Below are 14,955 nucleotides of genomic sequence, written 5' to 3'. Positions count from 1 at the left end.
TCATATACCTAGTCAGTGACAGAGCGAGAATTCGTTCACAGGCAGTTTGGATAGATTCCACTTTGCATACTGCCAACTGAACAAATCCCTTTCCCTCTTGGAGTCACCCATCCCTCGTCTGTGAACAAGAGCATTGGCTAAAAAGGTCTAAAAGGCGTCTTCCAACCTTGGAATTCTCTGATTATATGCTTGATCAGTCTCTTGGTATCACAGAGATAGGAACAGCTCAGGGACTTTCCTGGCTAACTGTTTCCCACACCCAGACCTGTATGTGGCTAAGGCAGTCCTTTGGGCCCTACAGGGTGAGGGCACTGTGGCTCAGCTTGTGGCTGCCTGAGCACCTCGAGCTCTGGTGCCTGGCTCCCAGGTCATTCTGCTCTTCTGCAAATGGCAGTACCCACGGTGGCTGCGAGGCCCGGCTCCCTCTGTCATTCGGAGCTGCATGTGACTAATTGAGGCTCTGGAAGAAACACCCACAGAGCACACCAGGAGCTCCTAGAGCACAAGAAATCGGAGACAGAATGAGAGAGAAGTGGCCAGTCCAGTGGACTCAGCAGCAGGGAGACGGAGAGGGTTTCAGATACTGCCACGCATGAAGCAAACGTTTAAATAAAACAGCTGCAACCTTTTCGAGGAGGTCCCTGCCCAGAGCCTGGCTCCAGGGACACTCCTCAGAACTCTCTGGCCCGGTAAAGACCTGACGACTTCATTCAAAACCAAAATATCTGGGAGGAAGGGGTGTCATTTAAATCCAAATGTGTAACTTTTAACACCATCCCCTAGGGATTCTAAGCTCTACAACTTCAAAGCATCAGGAAGAAGGGTGCAATTCTAGTTGCAGCTTAAGAAGGACAACTCAAAGTGCATTTTTTTCTCTACTTCCCCACTGCCCAGCACACACACACACACACACACACACACACACACACACACACAGTGCTCCCCACCCCTGCCCCCCCCCATTAAGAGAGGATGCTGGACTGATCTTGCTGTTTGGCCCAAAGCCCAACATACATTTCCAGATACAAACTTTGAGCTTATGTATTGTTGAGCCACTGATCATAAATAAAGTGTGTGGGATCGTAATCAAATTTTCTCTCTCTGAAAATCGTCTTTAGAGAGCTCCCTGTTTGCACTCTGTTATTGCCAAGTGAACACTGCATAAGAACAGACGAGTGGGCAGCCTCATCACATCAGGACAGTCAGGATTTCATCTCTTCACTGCAGCACCTATGGGATAGGTACCATGGAAGGGTACTTTTGTTTCATGGGACCACAGAGAACACATTTCTTTAAGGAGCTCCCTCTTGTTGTTTCTTTTTTTCGTTTAGCCTTGCAAGCACCCCCCTTCTTAGCCTGGCAGCCATCGTTCCTGCTTATCAAGTGGCATCGGGAGCTTCTGAGTCCGCAGGGGCTTAGGCGGGCATGTAGTCATTGAGGGCGGTACTCACGCCACCTTGCCCTCTTGGCAGGAGAGTGTGGCAACCAGAGCAAAAGCAGGCAGCGTCACTTTGCCCTTCAGCCAACACCATGGACAGGAACTGAGGTGCTGGTTCAGTGTTAGTGGTAAAGATACTTAGATAGGGTAACAACATTTGCAATTTTATGGGCAGTTTACTTTTACTTGAGAATGTTTTCCTTATCTTTAGAGTCAAAGGCAATGTGTTGATCTAAAAAGCAAAGCAACTCATTCCAAAGTCTCCGTTTCGGGGTGTGCTCTTCCCAAAGCATAATCCTCTCATTCCAAGCTCTTCTTCGTGCCACTAAGACATTTCAAGTAGAACAAGCCCCAAACATAGGGGTGCTCTTACTTTTGAAGCCTGCAGAAGTGGCTTAGGGATGTTATCATAACGCAACCGTTTCTGGATATTTTCTAAGGTTATTCTGTAATTTATTATTTTTTTCAACAAATCATTTCATTTGAAATTTAGATTCTGTGCTATGTGTTTGTTTATATTTCAAGTTCTGGCCGATAGTCTTTTTTTTTTTTTTAATCGTGTTGCTGAGCTATGTTATATAGTTTTAAAAGAACAGCCCTTGAAATTTAGGAAGCATTTGGCCTACATGTTGCTACAGAGCAGCACATATTGAAATTTGTTTTCCTTTCATCTCCTTCCCAATAAAAGCAGCCGCGCGGCTTATCCCTTTAGCTTCCTCAGAACTTCCTTTCAGAATTCCCGATCTATTACGGCACATTCACATACCAGAAACAAGATGCCTTTTCATGCTGTCAACCTTTTTCATCTGAAATGTAAATTAATTCTTGCTGGTATGCCTTGACAGAGATCAAAGTCGAGGTATTAACCTTCCCGGGCTTTCTCCAGGAATCCGTCCCCAGGACCGGGCTGCTGTTGTTAGGAGGCCGGTGTCCCTGTTACGGGCCCTCCTCCAGGCAGTCCTCGGCCTAGGAGCCGCCATCTCAAAGGCCCAGGGTCCTTTTGGAAGTGACCTCATCAGTACTTTGAAGCAGGTGAGGAACGATCCACCTAGCTAGTCTTGGGAGAGATGAGCCTTCTCATTTGAATTGTGGGCCCTTCACTCAGATTCCTGGAGCTTGTTAAGTGGTTCTGACAGCTAGTGATCTGGGTGTGATACAGGGAGGGACAGGGCTCCAGATTGGAAACCTCTCCCTTTGCTCCGTGGGTCTTTTCTTGCCTGTCAGTCTTTGAGGTAGGCCACATTTGCATTTTCAAAATAAACAGATGCCTTTCAAATACATGAGCTGGTGGTCTCGAGATCTCTGTGGGCCCGAAACTGTTCACCAGCCAGGGAGCAATGCTGGAAGAGAAAACAAACGGAAAAACACGCCTGGCACATGCGCACACGTTTCCTGTGCGCAGAACATTATGCCGGCAATAAAGGGCCTTTGTGAGATGTGGGGTCGCAGGGAGAGAGCTAGCTGGGGATCTGGGCAAAAGTATCCTTTATCAATTTCTTTTTTTGGCGGGGAGGGAAACCACTTTGAATGTCACCTTGGTGAGAAGTGGCATGCTTTATTGTGTTTTTATTATTGATTAATGCTGATAATAGGCTCTTACCATAGGAAAACACACTCCTTTAAACACCAAAGAATTTAAAAAATGTACTTTTTTAATCAGAAAAATAATTGAGCACCTATTAGTGTTCAGATACATGGGATATTCTAAGTAAAAACTAATAGTTGTATGTCATCCCATCACTAATCTGTTTTTTTTTCGAGTTTCTAGTGTTTATTTTTTTTAATTTTTATTGGAGTACAGTTGATTTACAATGTTGTGTTAGTTTCAGGTGTACAGCAAAGTGAATCGGTTATACATATACATATATCCACTCTTTTTTAGATTCTTTTCCCATATAGGTCATTCGACAGTATTGAGTAGAGTTCTCTGTGCTATACAGTAGGTCCTTATTAGTCATCTAACTATTATTTTTTAAATGAATTCTTAAGTTTCAGAAAGTGGATATAACTAGATTTTGTCAACTAAAATTGCATACCTTCCTCAGTAAATACTATCAAAACAAACAACCTGCAGGGAATTTAAAAAAATATCTACAGTGTCTCAGTCTTTTAAGTTTTTGAAAGCACAATTTAAAAAAAATTGCCCCTCTAATTCAAAATCTTTTTTTAAGCGAGAGCAAAGTGCTGGGCTCCCCATGTCACAGGGGAAAAGCCTCAAGTAGGTGACAGTGGAGCCCTAGAGGCTGGGAAGGAACTGCAAAGAGTGTTTCCAGGAGCAGCTGGCTTTTCCAGCCTCCCTTCCCGCCTGTCCCCCGCAGCCACCCCTGGAGCAGGAAGAACCCATTGGTTGATAGCACTTTTTCATCTAATTGCTTCAGTGCTGTGGAAATTGTCATTTTCTCTTTCTCTCTGTCCTCTGGTCAGCTTCCTACTTACTCCCCTCCTCGGTCCTCCAGGAGATAACAGCACTAAAATCTATGGCCATTTGTCCCTCTGATGCCCTTTGGGGGGAGTGCTTTTTGGAGCGGCAGCCTCAACCGTGCGGAGGCTGAGGGGGCCTCTTCCTTGAGCCTGTGAGCAGGCGTTTTAAACCAGCTGCAGCTGGAACCTCTGGGCAGCGCATCATGTGACTCCAGCCAATGAGAGTTGCTTTAAATGCAGCTTCCAGAGAGGAAAGCAAGCAGAGAATCCAGACAGGCTCTGCCCCTCCTCCAGGTTAACTTCTTATAGAAACCCGACCCCTACCTCACGTTGGAACCAAGTTTTTAGTGTTTAAAACTGCCTGAACTTTTCAATCTCTCTCAGGGTAAGGCCTCCTCCTGGTCTTTTCTAACTTTGAAAGGCTGGTTCCTTTAGCATTGTTGGTGGGTTGGCAATGACTAGGTGGTTACAATAATTTCCTAGAACGAGATTTCCAGAAATACCCCTAGGTGCGCAGGACAACTATATTTTAAATTCGGAAATTTCTTTCTTTCATTCACTTTTTCAACTACTGTTTAATTACCTCCTTTATGTTGGAGCTACTACCAAGATGAGCAATAGGATTTCATTTGGGGCCTCAAATTTTCCATCTTCAGTACAGAGGCCTAAAAAGCATTCTCTCCCTCAAATGGATGCTGTTTGTATAATCAGGTCCTCTATATTATGTCAACGTTCAATGGAAGGGAGTTGTGTAAAACGCCAAAGAGTCAAAATCATTATAAAATATAGCTGAGGATATCTGCTGAGAATGGCCCATGCTTCTTGAAGGTGAAGATAATTAGGTAGGTATTTTTCAGTCTGTCGAATCTGTGCATAAGCAGGTTGTTGATCACAAGCCAAACAGTAGAGGAGAGTCAAGCGAATGTACCATCGAGAGAAAAGTCCACTTTGAACAGACAGAAGGAAAACAAGCTGCCCTTTGTCACTCCTTTATGCATCTCTATTTGTCATTCTACCTCTATTCCAGTGTTTCTTTACTCACTCTGTTTCTATCTCTTAGAAAGATTCCTGGTCATTTTGCACAAAAAAATATAACCCTTCTTGGCAGGAGCCAGCTGCCTATCCTTTTCTGGTGTTTTAGGCCATTTCCACACAACAGTAAAGCAGCATCTAGGGGAAAGAATTAACTGGAGCATCTGAGCTTGAGGTGAACTGTCAACTCACACTAGCTCCACTGTCTTCTAAAGCTCTGCTTAACCAAAGGCAGGGTGCCCTTCAGGCTTACACAAGGGTCCTGCTGAGTCCACTTGCACTGTCTGGCTTTCTCTGACTCTCTGTAGATAAAGGTCTGTGGCTGGTGTCTGACAACCACAGGCATAACGTTTTGGAGGGGAAAGTGTTTGGGGGGACAAGCATTGTGATTTACTTTGGGGAAATGTGCCTTGTCTGTGAGCAGGGTCAGGACATACAGAGAGCCCCGGAAGCATGGCTTCAAGAAAGTGGTTTATAGTGGAGAGGAGGCCTGGCCATATCTTCAAGGTTTCTGTTGAGAAATGGGATCTGCCAAACCTCAAGGGGCACAAACAGTAGAATTCTTGCCATGAAATAACCTGTGATACAAAGGCATGTCCTTTGCTATGGAATCAAAGTATTGCCTATGTTAGAATTAAACACCCAGAGGGCAGGGTACTATTCATCTAATGCACAGAGAAGAAGCTGCAAAGCCAAAGTGGGTTTGATGTCCACTTGTGCCCGATATCATACTGACATGGCATGGAAATGCTCAAGATGAAACTTTGGCGCAGCAGTTGGCACCCCAGGCCTCAAGATTAAATTTCAGAGCAAGCCCATGGATAGAACCTCTTCAGTTTGGGATCGCTTCCTCCTTTATGGACCTCATGTAGAGCTCTAGAATCTGGCTGCAAAAAGGCAGTGCCCAAAATGGTATCCTTACCACCTCAACATTGAGTGAAGCAACAACTTTATGATCGGTAATAATTGATTAATAATGGTGTCAAAAACACACTCGAGTTGCCTTTATGTCTTTTCATGTTTTTTCACATAGAATCATAAAATGTGGTATCACGTTTTCTAACCCTTATTAGTTACTGGGCTCTATCCAAGTTACAGTAAAGAAACATTCAGGGGAAAAATTAACTGTGCTATGGCAAGAATTATCAGGCTTTTTTCCTCAAAAGACTCCTGTGTGTACAAAGGCAGATTTTGTTTCCCCCTAAATAGATGAAACAGAAGCACAGAGAGTCTGCATAAGTTGTCTCCCCTTATGTGTTACGTGAGCCTAATGACTGGTATCAGAGCCCTCTTCTGAGTCTTTACCCGATGCTCTTCCTAGTAGAACATGCCCTACTAGATGGTTTCCATCTTGGATATGGCACATGGACATAGAGTACCAGTCAGAACTTTGGGGAGAGTTTTATATACCATCCTAAGCATGTGGACTTTGGAGTCAGAACTACTGACTTCAAATCCTGGCTATACCACCATTTGTCATATGGTTTGGGGGCAATTACTTAACTTCTGAGCCTTAGTTTCCTTAGCTATAAAGTGAGGCTCGTTAAGGTCTAATTCTCAGGACTGTTGTGAAGATGATAGCAGATAATATACACAAAGCATCCCGCATGGGACCCGGCACGTGGCAGATATTCAGTAAGTGTTAGTTTCCTCTCTGTTCCCCCTTCCTAAGTATGAACTTAACTTGAGGGGGAAAAAAAATTGTCTGTGAAATACTCTTCTATGATTAGAATAATAATGTTATAACTTCAAAAAGATGAAACTATTTCTCTCACTTTTGGAGAAGAAAAAAATAGTACCTGTCAAATCTCAAATACAGTTACAATAAAGCCTTTATAAAAGAGAGAATTTTCCAAATCTTATGTCTTGCTTATCTGACAGGGAAAAATTAAAATACAACAATAGCATGTGAAAGATTTCAGGTGGTTTTGTTTTTATCAAGAGCTACTCTCCATCACGCTGAGAGCTTGGTTCATTTGTGTGGATACATTTTTCAGTGACCTCAAAATTGTTCCGACTTAGGTGGTATGCTCCTGACATCATTTTTCCCACTCAGGGGTTTGAGGCCCTTCTGCAACTTGTTCTGTAAAATAACAAGTCTCCTCCTCACCTCCTTCCAGAAGTCAGAAATTCTAAAATCCAGGAGTTAAATATCACCCAGATTTGCTGGCGTGGAAAGCAAGTCGCCTTTCAGATGTCTGAAGAGTTGGAAGATGTTGGTGAGCCTGTCACATTTAACCCACAGTGACGGGTGATTGGCAACATAACAACTGAGCGACAGCCATTTGGCCAAGAGTTCAAACCCCAACATGAAGAGCCATTGCAGGATCACGGCTTGATTTGCTGTGGCCATGAAGTCTGAATCACCCAGCACAGAGGCAGAGGCAGAGGTGACAGCTGGTAGCCATTCTCATCAATAAAGTTGTGACGGGTGAGATGTACAAGCGACCAGAGCCTGCTAATTTCACAGACTTTGAGCCAAGTGCTTAGTGTCAAAACCAGCTATGGTCAGTGATGCAAACGATTGTGAAGGGTCCCTCGTCAACAGCAAGGCTTTCCTCACCAGACTCTCCTCCTCGTGGGTTAGAAGCAATTGCATCCTGCTGTCCAGGAACAATCCAGTTTGAGGATAAGGAGGACTTATCCTTTTATTTTTTAAAAATTATGGTGACTTTTTGCAAGTCAGATTTACTGAGGTATCATTTATACAGAGTAAAACTCAGTTTGATAAAATTGGGTGAACACATATAGTCAGGTAACCCCCTCCACAATCAAGAAAAGGAACGTTTCCAAAAGTTCTCTCGTGCCCCTTCTGTCGTCCATCCCTTCCCCACCCCCAGCTTCTGGTGACCACTAATGGTTTTCCTGTCCCTGTAATTTTACATGTTCCAAAATGTCATATAAATGGAGTCATCCAGTATGTAGATACTTGAGTCTGGCTTCTTTCACTTATCATAATGCTTTTGAGAGTCATCAGTGTTGTTACATTTATCAGTAGTTTGTTCTTTTTCATTGCTGAGCTGAATTCTGGTCTGTGGATGTACCACAGTTGTGTCCATTTACCAGCTAAAGGACACTTGTTTCCAGTTCCTGCGATTATGAATAAAGCTACTATAAACTTTCAGAAATTTGTCTTTTTAAGAAAAATTTAGAGGAAAGTAAATAACTTTGTTTTATAAGAAGCCAGAATGATCCTAGAGGTAAGAGTTGTTTCCTTCTTGATTAACCAATAGAAATGCTTATTTTTGTAACATCTTATACTTTTTGCATGGCAATTTACAATTCATACATTCATGCAAAGGACTGCCACTAACCTTATTCCTGTAATTATCATAGTAACCCTGAGAGGTAGGTTAGCGGTTTTATCCCATTTTACAGACTGTGGCTAAGAAACCTCCCGCAATTCAGACGGCCTGACTCCCGATCTGCTGTCCTTCCCCCCAAACATTCTGAACATCCTGTCTATAAAGAACACTCTGCTGGATGCTTTGGGGGTGGTCACAAAAACAACATAAAAATGTTGGCTTTTTTTCCCTTCAGAAGAGAGGAAGACAGTCTGATGCTCCACATCATACATCATCAGGGAAATACAAATTAAAACATTGGTGAGATACCACTGTTTACCTGCTAGAATAGCCAAAATCTGGAACACCGACAGCACCAAATGCTGGTGAGAATGTGGAGCAATAGGAACTCTCACTCATTGCTGGTGGGAATGCAAAATGGTGCAGCCACTTTGGAAGAGAGTGTGGCGGTTTCTTATAAAACAAAACATGCTCTTACTGTATGATCCAGTAATCGTTCTTCTTGGTGTTTTCCCAAAGGAGTTGAAAACTCGTGTCCACACAGAAACCTGCACAGATTCAGGCAGCTTTACTCTTAAGTGCCAAAACTTGGAAGCGACCAAGATGTCCTTCTGTAGGCGAATGGATAAACCGTGGCACATCCATACGACGGGATAGTTTCCAGCACTGAAAAAAAGTGAGCTATCAAGCCACAAAAGACGAAGTAATCTTAAATGCATATTACTAAGTGAAAGAAGCCAACCTGAAAATGATACATACTGTATGATCCCAACCGTATGACATTCTGGAAAAGGCAAAACTATGGAGACAGTAAAAAGACCAGTAGTTGTCAGGGGGTGAGGAGCTGTGGGAAGGGATGAATAGGCGGAACATAGAGGATTTTTAGGGCAGTGAAAATACTCTGTGTGGTACCATAATGATGGACACATGTCATTATACTTTTGTCCAAACTCATAGAATGTACAGCACCAGGAGCGAGCTGTAATGTAAACTGTGCAATCTGGGTAATTATGGGACCTTATGATGTGTCAGTGTAGGTTCATCAATCGTAACAAATGTACACTTGATGGGGGATGTTGATGATGGGGAGACTGTGTATGTATGGGGACAGAGGGTTACAGGAGATCTCTGTACTTTCCCCTCAATTTTGCTGTGAACCTAAAACTGCTCTAAAAATACACTTTTTAACAAGGGGGGACAGTCTCAGATGGAACCAAGACCAACACGCCTACCACAGGCTTGAGAGGAGTACTAAGATAGAGCCAACTAACACAGCCACAGGAGCAAATGATCTATGACGCTCCCCCCGCAAGTCCTTTTTGGAAACAGGCAGAGCATAAATTATAAGAAATGAATCCAACCTGAGGCTGCTGGGAGTTGGGAGAGAAGAGAGAGGCAGTCCCTAGAAGCTGGAATGGAAGAGAAATTCCTCAGTGATGCTCCAGGATAGGCAAGAAACTGACCTCTAGGGTGAGGGAAAGCCTCCCTCCTTAGCCTCCAAGTTAGAGAAAGCAGTTCCCAGACAAGACTTTCTTTGAACTCTGTCAAAGTTTGACCAGAATAATAACTGGAATTAAGTAGTGAAGAATCAAAGTGGAAAATGCTCTCATAGGCCTAAAATTACTAGACTTGTTTTGTGTGGTGGAAATGGAGGCCAGGGTTTCTGATGCAGCTGTAGTGGGGGAAAAAAAGTGTCAATGAGATTCTGTTCTTTAAGAATTCGACTTTGTGCTGCTTTTGGTGGCATTTGCCTGTTGGACCTCCAACAAGTTGGCCTCTTTAAATTCTGATAAGATGGCTGCTGACCAGCCGTCACTCCAGCCAGAAGCCACAGGGTCCTCGTGCCATTGGCCCGCAGTGGTGAGGAGGGGAAGGCTGGGCTTCTGTGCCTCATCTTTATGCGCCCTCTCTGCCAGGTACAGTGGGCACCTTTGCCAGGTCCGTGGTGAAGGCAGGAAAGCTTACCCAGCCTAGATCACCAACCAGGAAACCTACCCAGCGTCCCTGCTGGAAATAATGCCTGAGTCTGTCCTCTGGGTGGGTCATCAAACACGAGGCCAGAGCCTCCTTCTGCAGCGGCTAATCTGTGGGACCCTTAAAGGCCCAGGCATGTGAATGAAATAGTCTGAATTTTATTTCCATTTGTAAACTAAAAAATAGGACAGTGGAGGTTAATCATTTTTAAATGTTTAAATAAATGGGCTGTACCCTGTAATATTTAGGAATTCAGACTTTAGGGCAAAACTGCTTAGGTTTGAACCCTGAGTCTGCCATTCTCTAGCTGTGTGTGACTTTCTTGGGAAAATCATTTAACCTCCCTGTGCCTCAGTTTCCTCAGCTGTAAAATGGGAATAATAGTGGTCTCTGTCTTTTACAGTTCCTATGAGGATTAAATGAGTTAATTTTTATAAAGGGCTTAGGACAATGGATGGAACATCATAATTCATACATTTGTGTTTGTTAAATGCAAATAATGGCCATTTCCCTAGCTCCTGTTCCTAGTTTTTCTCCCACCACCCCATCCCCGCCTTGCTAGCCAGTTCAAGCTGAATGCACATACCTGATCTTTTTCTCCTCTTTCTTCTAGTTAAACCCTTAACATCCATCAGCTCCCCCTTCTCATATTATTGTAGTTTCCTAGGGCTACAGATTACCACAAACTTTGTAGTTTAAAACAATGGAAATTTATTCTCTCACAGTTCAGGAGACTAGAAACCCAGAATCAAGGTGTCACTGAGATTGGTTTCCACTGGAGGCTCTGAGGGAGAAGCCTTTCCATAGCCCTCTCCTAGCTCCTTCTGGGTCCTAGCAATCCTTGGCATCCCTTGGCTTGTTAGGCCCATCACTTCACTCTCAGCTTCTGTTGTCACATGCATTCTCCCCGTGTCTTTCTGTGTCTTCACGTGTCCTTCTTATAAGGATACTAATCGCTGGATTTAAGACCCACCTTAATCCAGTAGGGCCTCGTTTTAAACTAATTACATCTGCACAGACCCTATTTCCAAGTAAGGTCACACATGCTGAGGTTCCAGGTAGATATCTCTTTTTATTCTCACTCTCTGTGTCAGAATGCAAGCTCCATGAGGGTAGGGACTGTGTGTGCCTCCTTAAGTATAGTCTGAGTTAGCTGGCATTAGTTAACACGGGAATGTTTACTGGGCCTCCTTAAAGGAATGGAGAGATATGGCTGGGTGGGAGAGCAATGCTTGAAGCAGGAGAGCCATCCAGAAAGAGGGAGAGAGACGCATGAAAAAAACCACATCTGAGGAAATAAAAAAGGAGAAAGATCAGAGATCCCAAATATTCTAATATGGCATATCTAGAAGCACTGTCAGCAGAACTGGAAACAGCCAGAGTTAGGAGGAGGTGCAGACGAGAGAGAAAACAGGGTCTAGATCACAGGCCAGGGAGAAGGGAGACGGGACAGAGTTAGGTTGATGCCTAAGGGAAGAGCCCGAAGACGGTCTCCTCTGTGGAGAGGAGGCCCCGCTGGCAGGATGGTTTCTTCTAAAGCCAAGGGATCCAGTTGGAAAGGACCTGGTCTCTCCAGATACTTGAGGTGGTCTGAGATGTTGGGACATCTTCAACCCATTGTGACCTTGAGGGTCGTGGAGCATGGAAGAAGACATGGGACAGCCGGGAACATCCCTTTAGCACCTTTACACCCAAGCCATCAGCTGTCTTGGTAGAGAAGTATTTAGGTGTTCATCAACGCGAAGTAAGCTAAACTGGATGATGAAAAGCTGCAGTGGTGACATTCCTCGACTAAGAATTGTGTGTAACCTGTTTTTTCCATGGCAGAGTAATTGACCATTGACCCACAAAGGTCAGTGAACAGGACAGCATGACAAAAGAGGCCTGCCCTAGAGCAGATGTTTGGAGGGAAGTAGGAGACCTGTCTCTCTTTTTACTCTCAGGTGGAAACTGAAAGGCAACAGGAAAGCCATTCAGTTGTCAAACCAGGAGCCCTGGCCTAGTACACGCATGACCTCTGTTTGTCTCCCAGCTCCCTATTTGACTAACGCAATCAGTGAGACAGAGAGGTTACCCAACCTACCCAATGTCTCCAAGCTAGTAGGGAGTCCAGCCAAGACAGTTACTAATTCTCCTGTTCCCTATAGTTGTGCCCTTTCACAACCACACTGTATTAAATCTTCAAAGTAACACTAAACCCATGGGTGAGATTCATCACCTCAGAGCCTCAAACCATAAGAGAAGTGTGGGTTTCCCTAGCCACACTGTATCTCCCACTTTGGTAATTCGTCTAGGTGTAGGGCATAACCTAGAGAAGATTCTGTTTTGTTTCATTCCACAGGGAGCCCTTCAGACCAAAGCTGTGATCTACACCCCACCGTTGCAGGGGGCACCAGGGGAACTGCCCAGGTTCAAGACTGCAGTGAGCCCGGCGACCACAAAGGTGAGGTCCTTAGAGGTTTGGGATGGGTGTCCTGTATTTGTGGACACTCCAAAGAAGATTCCAGAGCTGGAAATGATCACCTGATATGGACTCTCTGTCGGGCATTCTTTTTTTCCTACAGGTGACAGCTGATTAAATTCAGGGGCAGCCTTGCAGGGGACTCTGCAAGGTGATTTCACAGAAGGGGAGAGAGTAGACAGAGATAAGCTCAAGCCCTCCCTCCACAGCTGTCCTGGGTGCCCAGTTACCTGTTCACTGGGGAAACTGGTCTAGTTGCAGCTCTCTGTACCAGCTGTCTCCTTTCCACCCATCCTCTTAGAGCAGATGCTGACATGTTTCTCTCTGATTTACCTTAAGACCTTCTGAAAGTTTAGCTTCTCAGGAAGGTCTTTCTATGGTCCTGACACTGGAACATATTGAGAACATTCATGGGGGGAAGGAACACTGTGGACAAGAAGTTAAAACTTGGCTATCTGGTCTAAGCCTTCCCTTAATTATCGTCATTGTAAAATGAGAGAATTGGACTAAATCAGTGGTTTTCAAACATTTAAAAAATATTAGAATCCTCCCATTTTTCAGTTTGAAGTTCTCTGGACTTCCGCTTGAAGAAGAAGCTACGATTTTAAAAAATATAACTTTTAACGCTAATGCTAGTATTGTATGGAAAGAGAAGCTGAGTTGCCCTGGATTTCACGGTAGAGTTTGTAGTTAGTTTCTCCACCAGGCCCAGTAACGAGGCTCTGGGCACTTCCAGCTCCTTTGGAATCTGCTGCCCAGCCTAGGTTTCAAGAAAATACACAACTGGAGCTTTACCTGGGGGCAAGGAGGTTAGGGTGTGGGAAAAAAAGGAAAGGGAGTGCCCCAGGAGCAGCAGTGTTTCTTGGACTTGAGGAGTCATGGAGGTGGAGACGGTGAGACACTTTTCATTTTCATAAAAGGATGTCTAGCTGTTACAGACCTGCAGTCTAGACCTTTTCTCCCTAGCAGAAGTCAGAAATAGGAGTCTTCCTGTTGCAATCAGCACGCAGGTATGTTTTGTTTGGCCAGACACAGAGTTTTTGTTTTGTTTTTTTACAAAAATATTGAACCCGAATGTCTTCAGATGGGGTGTACATCCTCTGGCTCACCACAAACCCCACTACTCCCCATCCTCTGCCTGACACTACACATATTCGTGTTACCTGAATGACCCCAAAGGCATTTTGAGTTTGCAACACCTGCTATGTTGTTTTCTTTCTTTTTTTTTTCCTCCTGATGGTCAAATGCTTTTTCATCTTATTTCAAAATGGTCCAGTGGAGAATTGGCTCAATTTTCCTGGGAAATATGAATGGCTCTAGAGTTCAGCCTGATTTTGGAAGGATTCAACTCCTCCAGAGAAGTCCCTCCCAGTATTTCTTTATTCCACTTAACCAGAATACATAAGGATGCTTCCCTGAAGACTGGAGACCCATGTCTGGAGGAGCCTCTGTGGTCACACCTGCACATACCTCATGTCTGATATTTTGTGAACTATTGAAGTTCATCATTTAGTTTTCTCAGCCATGTCATTGGTCTAATTCCTTTAACCTGATCTACTCACTTAGCATGAATCACCGTATTTTACTCTACTGTTTTTCTCCATAGCTCCATTTCTCCAGTCTCCTTGTTTAACAATTAATTTGCCAGAGAGATGCCAGGTGATTCCAACTGTCACCAGACATATTTAACAATATTTGACAATTTAGGATTTTGCTTTGAACTCAATGGTTTGACAACCTCCTTCTTATTTTTTATTCATTAAAAGAAAAACTTTTAAAATTGAGGTATAATTGACCTACAACATTATGTTTGTGTCAGGTGTACAACATAATGATTACTTCCTTCTTATTTAAGTTTATCTCTTTACTCTGACCCAAATCCTTATCCCTGCTCTTCTGGCAGAGCTGGGAGATGGAGGGGCAGACTTCATCTAAGCTTTAATAAGAATATTCTGTAAGTTTCTGTTTGGTTTTTAAACTTCAAATAACTCTAAAAAATCAATATTTTGATGACTGAAGTGCAAGTGAATAAGAAACAAGGAATGAGTTTTCCCTTTAATTACACGAATAGAAACTCTATGGGTTGTTACTGGAAACCCAGGCAAAGTAACTGAGGGCATTTTGCTAAGCCCCAAATAAAGGTGTTACTGCCTTCTCTCTTCCTGGTAGTGGAAAGGGCACCTTCCTAAGGAGAGCCCCAAACCAAAATGGGCTGATGGTCTTTCCTAGCTTTGCTTGTGCTTCTTCTTCTCCGAATTGCTCCTTTTCATACTGAGGATCTCAAAATAGGTGCAGACAATAGCACCCTCAACTTCCCACATGGC

General features: G+C 43.8%; 1 protein-coding gene across 1 annotated transcript in view; it reads left to right on the top strand.

Moving 5' to 3' along the window:
- The window catches only part of MYO3B (myosin IIIB), a 380,991-nt gene that overhangs the window by 256,791 nt on the left and 109,245 nt on the right, over positions 1-14,955 (top strand). The window contains exon 29 of the mRNA XM_069540813.1: positions 12,512-12,613. Within this exon, the coding sequence (XP_069396914.1) occupies positions 12,512-12,613 (102 nt within the window). The remainder of the gene's footprint in view (positions 1-12,511; positions 12,614-14,955) is intronic.

This window comes from Delphinus delphis, chromosome 7, assembly GCF_949987515.2.
Source record: "Delphinus delphis chromosome 7, mDelDel1.2, whole genome shotgun sequence".
In the NCBI taxonomy this organism is placed as follows: Eukaryota; Metazoa; Chordata; class Mammalia; order Artiodactyla; family Delphinidae; genus Delphinus; species Delphinus delphis.
Note: the sequence above shows the minus strand (reverse complement) of the source record. Positions and strands in the feature narration are given on the sequence as shown.